Here is an 11,833-nt window from a genome sequence, read left to right on the forward strand (position 1 = left end):
TTAGGATCGATTGTGCCTGCCCCTTCACATTCTAGAAGAGAAAGGACTGGCACAGGTAGCCGTGACAATAGAAAATCTGCTTGAGCTCGCCCCTACCAAACAGCACCATTAATCAACTACCTAGAGACTACACGTGATGGGCACCTCACACAAGAAACACTGTAGCAGTAAAATTGAATATGTTTCAAGTTGGCCCCCATGATCAATTTTATCACACTCCTCTTTAGCATCTACGTAATGGCTTTCTGAAAATGAGTTGCTAAATGTGATTTTTTTTTATGTTTTTTTTTCAAAAATACAGCACTTAATTTGTTTTCCAACTTGGGGACCATGATACAAATTATTTCTATAACATTTAAAATGGGTATACATTGCACTGAGTGAACAAATGGACCTAGGAACTAGATCAGGATGTCTTGCTTTGTGACTTAGTCCAGTAAATAGCTCACCAATTCATTTCATACCGGCCATAATTCAATCTTTACCTGGTGCCGGTAAAACCAAATTTTCCAGGAATATTCTATTTCACTGATATATAAATAGGAATAAAAAATAATTCAAAATGTGATCCATAGAAGCTAAGATAACTTGCACCCCAGATGAGAAAGCTGGAGTGGAATGGAAGGATTTCCTTCAAACAGCCCTTTCTTCAATCTCAGGTAGACCTACAGAGGTTTCATCACCCTTGGTCTCTCATCCTGACATGGTCAAGAATCGCACCCGCCCACACACACAAACAAACACAGACACACATATAAACACACACACGCCCCTTGTTATCCTGCTCCTGGGTCTTCATCTTTAGCAGCACATCCAGTAAGACAGCTGGCACTAGAATGCAACGGACTAATATGACTGGGGCAGTTGGACTGTCAGCCTACTTGCACTCTTTGGAGCATTATCTGGCTGTGGAGTATCCATCAGAGAGGAAATCGAAAATTCATAACCAGCAGCAAAACCACGGAGGTGTGGCCAGCATATCCTTTTCATATGTATTCCCTGTCTGATAGTGAGCGATGTAAACATTTGCACAAGTGCATGAATATCTAGTCAGAAGCTTTCTTTCAGTGTAGAAGTAGTATATTTCGCTGGTAGCTAAACCCAACTGTACATTGACATATAAGGATGTTGTATGGTGTTTCAACGAGTTTATTTTAGAAATTATGCACTGTACTCTCAAATGGATCAGTACTGTATGATTTGTTCCAGGTTTGGTACTGAGGTTTCCTTCGTTCTGGTTATATATTTTACTTACTTAGGAATTCCTTTCTTTTGACTTCATGTATTCATTTTCGCAATACTCTGAATGATTTAAGTATGCTGACAGAATTTACTCTTCATATTATAAATTATATTCATGCAGTATACATATATATTTATTCATAGCACATAGGTATGATAATGCAATCACTAAGTTACTCAGCCATATTTGCATAATGTAGTGATTAGCACTTTATCATGTGGCATTGATGATGCCAGTCAATTCATGGCATCGGAAGGGAACCTGTCTGCGATATGGGCTTGCTACATGAAATATAGCACAGAATCTTCGACTACATTGTTGTGAACTTACGTATCCCCATTTTTATGAATAGTATAAAATTGAATGCACAGTGAAAAATAGTGGAATGGGGTCTGTGTCAATTTTAGTTTTTTTTGACTTAATTGTCAGTTAAACATGAAAGATACCCCCTTATTTGTGGAATAGATTGTAAATTAAGTGTTTAATGTGCTGGAATCTCTCAATTTGAGCAATGTACAATTGCAATAACTTAACCGAAAGTTTTCAAACTTAGAAATCATTGATCCCTGTAATACACCTTTAAATTATTTACATGTTCACACCAAAATTTTGTCACTATTTTTAAAGAAGTTATTTATTTTCACACCATTTTAACAAAGTGTTCTTTGCTTAAAACTTGGGATGGATTTTAACCATCAGAAGGTATTTCTGTTTTTTTTAATTATGACTTGAACTGAAAGGTTTTTTCCTGCACTTTCTCTTTTCTTTGTAAATAGTTCCTTTTTTTTCTGTAACTGTTCATGTTTATTTTCAAGAACTGCTTTGGTTCAAATTATGATATTTGAATTTGTTACTTATGTTTTATGATTTAGTTACCAACCGAGTTAATTGGTTTCCATTTTGTCATTTCATGTCTCCTAAAAATAAGTATCTGATTGGTTTAAAAAATAGCTGACCTTTTAAAAATTACTTTGATTGACATTGAAAACAGTCATGACCAGGCTAAAATCATACACATTGTCTTCGAAGTGAAGTTACCTGTACTAGGGCAGTTCCCTTGTATTAGCAGAGTAATTATTCTTGTTCACAAATAATCCCTGAGAAACCACATGTTATATATTACTGATGCAAGAACCATTTGTTTATGGACCTAATTCCAACTCGGAAACAGGTGGGTTGAGATGTAAGCTGTAAGGAGAACAAAGACACAGCATGGATTCAGAAAGGGAAGGTTATGTTTGACAAACTTCTTTGAGGATGTAACAATGCAGTGGATGGATGGGGGGAACAAGTGGATGTTGTATACTTGGATTTCTAGAAGGCATTCAATAAGGTGTTGCATCAAAGATTCTGGATTAGTGGTGCTGGAAAAGCACAGCAGTTCAGGCAGCAAACGAGAAGCAGTAAAATCGACGTTTCGGGCAAAAGCCCTTCATCAGGAATACAGGCCATCAAGACTCATTCATTAGTTATGATTCGGAGATGCCAGTGTTGGACTGGGGTGTACAAAGTTAAAAATCTCAACACCAGGTTATAGTCCAACAGGTTTAATTGGAAGCACACTAGCTTTCGGAGCGACGCTTCATGAATTTATGTAAAACTCAGTTATTTCACTTTTCAGATTGGAATCAATCTAAACCTCAGGTCATAGACAGAGAACACAGGGGGCTAACACCTTCAACATATTGTCTAGCTATCACCATTGTTAACAGCTAACGCGAGAATGCAACTTATAAAAAAAAAGGATTTTGTGATTTACACATGAAAGAAGTGAAACTATCACTGTATTCTAACAGATGAAAGGCTTAACAGACAATCAATTCTTCAATGTATAATTTCAGTTACATCACACTGCAAATTATTGCTATAAATTCTGTGTTACGATCGAGCCCTCCACAATCACCTGATGAAGGACCGTCGCTCCGAAAGCTAGTGTGCTTCCAATTAAACCTGTTGGACTATAACCTGATGTTGTGTGATTTTTAACTTTGTACATCCATTAGTTGGAATGCATGGAGTTGCGGGGCATGTATGAGCATAGATAGAGGACTGGTTAGCCAATAGAAAGCAGAGAGTTGGGATAAATGGGTGTTCGTCTGGTTGTAAATCAGTGGTGAGTGGGATGAGGGGTCGGTGTTGGGCCCTCAACTGTTCATAATATATATAAATGATTTGGAAGAAGAGACCGAGTGTAATGTATCCAAGTTTGGTGATGACACTAAATTGAGTAGAAAGGCAACCTGTGCAGAAGTTGTGCAGGTCTGCAGAGATATTTAGATAGGTTAATTGAGTGGGCAAGGGTCTGGCAGATGGAGTACAATGTTGGTAAATGTAAGGTTATCCACCTTGGAAGTAAAAATAGTCGGTCAGAGTATTATTTAAATGGTGAAAGATTGCAGTATGCTGTTGTGCAGAGGGACTTAGGAGTGCTTGTACATGAATTGCTAAAAGTTGATTTGCAGGTACAACAGGTAATCAGGAAGGCAAACAGAATATTGGCTTTCATTGTTAGAGGGATTACATTTAAGAGCAAGGAGTTCTGCAATTTCTCAAGCTGTTGGTGAGGCCGTACCTGGAGTATTGTGTGCAGTCCTGGTCCCCTTACTTGAGGAAGGATATACTGGCTTTGGAGGCGGTGCAGAGGAAATTCACCAGGTTGATTCCGGAGATGAGGGGCTTACCCAATGAGGAGAGATTGAGCCCCCTGGGGGGACTGTACTCGGTAGAATTTAGAAGAGTGAGAGGAGACCTTACAGAAACATATAAAATTATGAAAGAGATAGATAAGATAGAGGCAGGCAAATTGTTTCTGCTGGTGGGTGAGACTAGGACTAGGGGACGTATCTCAAGATTAGGGAGAGTAGATTGAGGACAGAGATGATGAGGAACTGCTTTTCCCAGAGAGTAGTGAATCTATGGAATTCTCTGCTCAAAGAAGATTCGTGAAATATACTCAAGACATAGTTGGATGGATTTTTGCATGGTAGGGGAATTAAGGGTTATGGAGATAATGCAGGTAGGAAAAGCTGAGACGATGGTTGAATCTTAATGAATAGTGGAGCAGGCTTGATGTACCAAATAGCCTACTCTTCTATTATCATGAAACTATGAAAACGGGGCTGCAACAAATTATAGCTTAACTGAGTAAGTAACAAGATGATATGTGGATTGTATATGGAGAATGGTGGGGTTATTCACTTTGGTCATTAGAATGGAATGTTAGCATATTTTTAAAAAGGTGTGAAATTTGTAATTGATGTTCAGAGAGACTGCTGTGTTATAATTCATAGAATAGAGAAATTTAGCATGTGATACAGCAAGCATCAGGAAGGCTGGTCTTGATTGCAATAAGCTTAAACTATGTGAATAAAGGAAGTCTTGCTACAATTGTCCAGGGCTTTAGTGAGACTATGTCTGGATTAGTATGTGCAGTTTTGGTCTCCCTTTGGAAGGTTATACTTGCATTTGAAGCATAGCAACAAAGATTCACTAATTAGGTCAACCATCTGATCCTAAAGACCAATGGTGAAAGGTGATTATATTGAAACATTAAGAATTTTGAAGAGGCTTGACAGCGTACCTAACTGAGGTTATTTCTGTTTTCTGCTGTGACTGCAATCTCAGGATAAGGGCTCAATCATTTAGGACAGATGAGAAGTTCCTCCCTCAAAGGCTTGTGAATCTTGAATTTTCTGTCCATAGGGTTGAGGATGTTCTGTTGCTGAATATATTTCAGGCTGGGGTCTCACACATTTTGCTGCTCAGAAAATCAGAGGATGTAGGAGTGTGAGGGAAAGTGGAATTAAAGTCCTGGCCATACTGAAGGGTAGAGTCAGCTTGAAGGATCATTTGGTCATCTTTGTCTCAAACAGAATAAGATTTTTTCCAATTTTTTTTTGGTCAGGGCAAGTAAGAGTAATTAACAAAATGAGGAATAGAATATCTTTTGAAATGAATTTTCAAACACCAGTCCAACATAGGATAGTTCATCATAGGAAACTATTATCAAAATTATATTCCCTGATTGTTAGAATGAGCTAAACGAATAAGGGGGCAGTTAATATTTTACAAGCAAATGGATTTTTGCCTGCTGTATTTTACAAGATCACACAGTGCTGAAGCCCCAAAGTTGCAGCTGCCAAATACCACTTATGCTACTTCTGACCACTCCGTGTTCTCTCAGCCAAATGCTTAGCAAATAAATCAAACTATTTCATAGTTTATAACTGGTATTTCTTTGCAAGTTACTGTAATTTTTCAGTTGTGATCATACTTTTAGAATTGTTGTCTGCTGCTAAGTAAGTTGTTTCCAACACTTTTTGAACCCTGACAAAGCAAACAAAAAGGTGGAAAATTAACTCCTAAACAAAGTAGACTTGGCAGAGTAAAGTTTGTAGCATTCAGTATACCAATAACAACCTTAGACCAAAATTCTCAGACCTTCAATTTGAAATAAAACTCATGCTAAATTTGGATAGTTAATACTGAAGTACAAAATGGAATCTTGAGTTTTAGACTCGTCTTTTTTTGTCAAATTAATTTGGAAGAACTGTTGGCAGTACTGTCTAAGAAGGCATTTTTTTTCCATTCAGATACAGATAGTAACTTACAACTATTCGAAAAAATGTATGAGTTGTTTGAAAGATTAAGTTTTAATTCCTATCTTGATTATCATTGACCTGGCAGAAATAAATAAAGTTAAATGTGGAATTCCAATCCAATCCCAGCTTTGACTATTTCTTATTCACTATTCACTAACGAATATGTTGAGACGTTAGAATATATTCACTAATGGAAATGGTGACAATTTGAAAAAAAGTTCATGGTAAGAATTTTGAAAATAAAGCTGGAAAATATTTCATTAAACAGTACTGTATCCAGATTAAGATGTTTCAGTTCAACCTAAATAAATCGGATTTCTTTATAGGTTCCTTCAAGTGTTTTCCAATGGTGATGTAATTTAACGGTATCTGTTTTTGGATCTATTGAAAAAACATTGTTATATAATACTTCAAACATCTGAGGATGTTCTGATCTGCTTTTACTCTGCATTGGTATATTTTTTCACTCTCAAAATGTTCTTTTCTAGTTTTCCAGGATCATTTCTATCTGCCACTTCTAGAAATAATTATAAAATTTTAAGTGCCTAATCAACTTTTATTCACAGGCAATTCCATATTTAGTCAATGGAAATTCATGTTGATTTTTAAAATTAGTTTGTTTAAACTGACTTGGGTACCAAAATCGAAGTGAACTGATTTACTTCTGAAAAAATTGACAAGGATGTTGCCAGAGTTGGAGAATTTGAGCTATAGGGAGAGGTTGAATAGGTTGAGGCTATTTTCTCTGGAGCGTCAGAGGTGACCTTTTGGAGGTTTATAAAATCATGAGGGGGATGAATAAGATAAACAGACAAAGTCTTCTTTTCCCGGAGCAGAGGAGTCCCAAACTAGAGGACACAGATTTAATATGAGAGGGGAAAGATTTAAAAGGGACCCAACAGGCAACTTTTTCATACAGAGGTGGTTATTGATGAGAATGAGCTGTCAAAGGAAATGGTGGAGGCTGGTGCAATTACAACATTTAAAAGGCATCTCGATGAGTATATGAATAGGAAGGTTTTAGAGGGATATGGGGCAAATGCTGGCAAAACTGAGTCTAGATAATTTATGATATCTGGTTGGCATGGATGAGTTGGACTAAATGGTCTGTTTCCGTGTTGTACAATTCTATGACTCTTTGACTTTACCCAGCATTTTTAATTGAAAGTGATTGAAACTGATGTATTAAGATAAGTTAGTTTACAAGCAAGATAACCTCAATACTAAGTTATCTGGATCCAGTACTTAATTTTTTTAAGTCTGTGGTGAACATGCATCGAATGATTGTGTGTCCAGTATAGTTTGTTTGTCTTTCATCTGTACACTTGTAAATATATTTGCTTTTTAGTTATTCTCATTGTGGTCGTTTGTACAATTTTGGATGTTATGTTTATGTCATTGTTCCTTTTAAAATTATAGCTGCTCTGCAGGGAGCCAAAGATCTATTTGTAAGTGTTTTTATAGCTAGAGAAAGACTGCAAATGTATTTGAGTGTTTAATTGTTTTCAATGGGAGACTTCTGTGGAAACATTGGGGCCTTGATTTTGATTATATCATGTAAATATTTATCATGTAAAAATGCATGTTCTGAACTCCAGCTTTGCTGTAACTGAATTCTTTGTACATATGGAGAACATACAGTATATGCTTATGAAGCCTTTGTAATGAATAAATACTGTACATTGGAATTGGCCTGAATATGTTTGATTGTTTTTCTGCAAACAAAATTACCTTATTACATATTTCTAACCACATCCACTTCTGTCTGAAAAATGAAAAATACTTAAGAAAGGATAGATTTCCCTGACAGCAATGGAAAAATTGTACAATACAATGGCCTGTTATTGCTGTGAATAAGGTAAATAGAATGAAGATTTCCTCCAAATGCTTTTTTGCACGTGTATTTTCAACTTGCATCCAATTTACTTTTGATGAACATTAACCTGTGAGCTAATACTTGAAATGATAAAGCTTACAAAAGTCTTTTACTGTTTGATATCTTAAAATATGATTTTTTAATTTGAATAAAAATGAATGGTAAAAATGTTGTTCAAGAATTGGCTATAAGATGTTGAATATGACTTGAAAAGAGTAGATGGTCAGTATAGTTCTGGTGTTCCATATGTTTTTTAAAACAAAAATCTAGCATTTACTAATTCTACATTTTCTTTGTTATGTCCATTATACACTTAACCAATATGTAATATATATGAATGAAAGAATTGGCAAAATTTATCAAGCAATGATCATCTTGGTCAAGACTAGTTTCCTTAAAAATGCCATTGCAAAATCCATATTTAACCAAAATATTTTTATTGGTTTCTTTTATCTTATTAATTTCTCAGTTTCTGCTCTTTCAAGTGTTTATGTCCTTTTTCTGATTCCTGATTTTCTTCTTCAACATTTTTTGAAAAACATGTTTATTCATGGGATGTGGTCAGTTGCCTATCCCTAACTGTCCTGAAGAAGCTGGGAATGAACTGCCGCCTTGAACTACTGCAATCTTTGGGTGAAAGAACACCTGCAATGCTGTTCCAAATTGACTTATAAGATTTTGACTCAGCAACAGTGAAGGAATGACAATTATAGTTCTAAGTCAGAATAATGTGTGGCTTGGTGGGGAACTTCCAGCTGGTGGCATTCTCATACAGCTGCCCTTTTCCTTCCAGGTGATAGAAGTCATGGGTTAAGAAAGTGTTGTTGCTGGCCTTGAGTTACTACAGAGATGCTCCAGGTAGTATAAATTGCTATCATTGTGTGTCAGTTGGTGAAGGGAGTGAATGTTAAAGAAGATGGATGGGCTGCAAGTCAAGTGGTTGCTTCATCCTGGTTGGTATCAAGCTTCTTAAGTGTTTTTGGAGCTAAATTTATCCTGATTTGTGCTTAGAACATGATGGAAATTGGGGCATTAGGGAGACAGTAAGTGAGCTATACTGCAGAATTCCTAATCTCTACCTGTTGTAGCCACAGTGTTTATATAGCTGGTCCAGGCCAGTTTCCAGTCCGTGGTAATGCCCAGGATGTTGATAGTTGGGAATTTAGTGATGGTGGTGTCATTGAATGTCAAGGGGCGATTGTTTGATTCTCTATGTTGGAGATGATCATTGCTTGATTGTGTGGTACAAATGTTCCTGCTACTTTTCAGTCCAAGCCTGGATATTATCCAGGCCGTCTTGCATATGGACACAGACTGTTTCAGTATCTGAGGAGTACTGAATATTGTGCAATTATTAGTGAACATCTTCATTTCTGACCTTATTCTCGAGGATTCGTCAATGATAAAGGAGCTGATGATGGTTGGGTTGAGGACATTACCCTGGAGAACTACTGCAGTAATGAACTTGTTCTTGACTGATTGACCTCCAACAATCATCAACAGCTATCTTCTGCTTTTTGTGACTCCAACCAGCAAGGAGGTTTCCACTGATACCTATTGACTCCAATTTTGCTTGGGTTCCTTGATGCTACAATTGCCTATGCCTTGGTGTAAGGCAGTCACTGTCATCTCACCCCTGGAGTTCAGCTTCTTTCTCCATGTTTGACTCGAAGCTGTAATGAGCTTAGTGGCCTTGGTGGAACCCAAGCTAGGCTGCAGTAAGGTGGAACGTTCCAAATGCAACTTCATAGCACTGTTGGTGACCCCTGATGGTTGAGAGTAGCCTGATGGTATAGTAATGGATGGAGTTTTGGACAGGACATAACTGAGAACGTTTACGTATTGTTGGGTAGATGATGCAGTTTTAGTTGTACTAGAACAGTTTCGTAAGGAGTGCAGCTTATTTTGGAGGGTCTCATCAGTACTATTGCGAGAGTGTTGTCAGGACCCACAACCTTTGCAGTATCCAGTGCTTTCAATGATCACTTGATATTTGAGTGGACTAAATTGAATTGATCCAAATCTGGGATCTGTGATACTAGGGACCACAAGTGAAGACCCAGCACGTCTGCTTGAAGGTACATGCAAATATTAAGCCTTGTCTTTTGCTATGTGCTAGCCCCTCTCATATTTGTGAATTGGATGATTTGTGGTCTCCAACTGCTGATAATTGTTTTAATTGTCCACCACCATTCACAACTGATGTGGAAAGACATCAAATCTTCCATCTGATTTGTTGGCTGCAGAATCATTTAGTTCTGTCACTCGCTGCATGAGCTGTTTGGGATACAAGTAATCTTATGTTGTAGATTTACCATGTTGTCTCCTTCTGTTGAGATATGCCTGGTACTGTTCCTGACATGCTGTCCTGCACTGTTGATTGAACCAAGGTTGATTTCCAGGCTTGATGGTGATGATAATGCTGGAGATATGTGAACAGTTGAACAAGGGGTAAGAGCTTCCCCCTTCCTCAGTCTGCTTTGCCATTCAATAAGGTCACTGCTGATCTGATTGGAATATCAAATCCACATTCCCATTGACTCCAGATAACCTTTCATTCTCTTGCCTAAGAAGAACCTGTCCACTTTTGCTTTAAAAATATTCAAGAACTCTTATTTCACCACCTTTTCAGGAAGTGTTCCAAAGACTTGTGACCCTCAGAGAAAATAACATTACCTCATCTGTTTCAAATGAGTGAACCCTTATTTTTAAACATTGACCCCTAAATCTGGATTCTCCCAATAGAAGAATCTCCCTCTTTGCATCTACCCTGTTAAATCCCTCCGAATCTTGTGTATTTTAATCAAGTCTTGCTCTTACAAATGCCAACAGGTACTTGGCTTGTCTTAGAACATTAGGCTGTTAGAACATTTACTCCAGGTATTCGTATGGTAAACCTTCTCTGAACTCACTGCATCTACACCCTCCTTAAGTAAGGTGGCCACTGCTGCGCAGAGTACTCGAGATGTGATCACACATTGTCCTATATAACTGAAGCATAAAGTCACTACTTTTGTATTCAATTCCCCTTAACAATAAAAAGTGCATTTTTAAATATATTTTAAAAGGACTTTTAAAAATAAGCTGAAAATAAAATGGAGATTTTAAAATGAACTGTTGATCAAATGTGTGGATGCCATTTGTGTGCCACCTTTATATTATAACCTTGACACAAATTATTGTGATGATTTGGTTGGATAGTTTTTGATTGTATTGAATTACTCGCTTTCCATTCATTTTCTCACATTAACCATATGGCTAAATTATAGTCAGGTATATTTTAAATAACAAGTCGATGGATGGTGATGATTTGATTGCAGTAAGTGCATTTCAAAAGGAGCAAAGGACTTAATGCAAGTCCCTGCTGAAATTCTTAATTTTTTTAGTTCTTCTAAATAGATAAATATTCAATAGTTAAGTAATTAAATTCAGAGGTTCAAGTAGCTTATGAGAAAGCATAATTGACGGAAAGTAGCACCAGTAAGGCAGTGTACTGGAGAAATTAACAGGGCTGAATGTCAATAAATTTCCTGAACCTGATGATCTACATTTTGGCATCAGAAGTCACATGACACCAGATTATGGTCCAACAGGTTTATTTGAAATCTCACAAGATTTCGGAGCACAGCCCCTTCGTCGCTGCACTCTGGAAGCTTGTGTAATTTCAAATAAACCTGTTGGACTATAACCTGGTGTTGTGTGACTTCTGACTTTGTTCATCCCAGTCCAACACCTCCGCATCATGGCATACCTCCTAAAGTGTTGATAGAGGTGGTTGATGCATTGGTGATTATCTTTCAAAATTTAACAGATTCTAAAATGATTCCTGTAAACTGGATAGTAGCAAATGCCACCCCACCACCCTCTATTTAAGTAGGGAGTGAGAGAGAAAGCTAGGAACTACATATCTCCGTTAGCCTTACATCAATGGTAGGAAAATGCGAGAAACTTATAAAGGATGGGATAACTAGGTACCTGATTGATAATGATTTGATTGGGCCTTGTTAGTGTGGATTTGCAAATGAAAAAATTGGGAATTTTTTGGAAGAGGATACCAACAAAATTGATAAAGGGAAGAGCCGATCGATGTAGTATACATAGATTTTCAGCAGA

At 37.1% G+C, this 11,833-nt stretch overlaps 1 protein-coding gene across 1 annotated transcript in view; it reads left to right on the forward strand.

Annotated features, from left to right (window-relative positions):
* The window catches only part of lrch3 (leucine-rich repeats and calponin homology (CH) domain containing 3), a 196,946-nt gene extending 189,410 nt beyond the window's left edge, over positions 1-7,536 (forward strand). The window contains exon 20 of the mRNA XM_043702400.2: positions 5-7,536. Within this exon, the coding sequence (XP_043558335.1) occupies positions 5-112 (108 nt within the window). The 3' untranslated portion in view covers positions 113-7,536. The remainder of the gene's footprint in view (positions 1-4) is intronic.
* The last annotated feature ends 4,297 nt before the right edge of the window (positions 7,537-11,833 follow it).

This window comes from Chiloscyllium plagiosum, unplaced genomic scaffold (assembly GCF_037043375.1).
Source record: "Chiloscyllium plagiosum isolate Xiang-an unplaced genomic scaffold, Cpla_swu_hap1 HiC_scaffold_13, whole genome shotgun sequence".
NCBI classification, from domain to species: Eukaryota; Metazoa; Chordata; class Chondrichthyes; order Orectolobiformes; family Hemiscylliidae; genus Chiloscyllium; species Chiloscyllium plagiosum.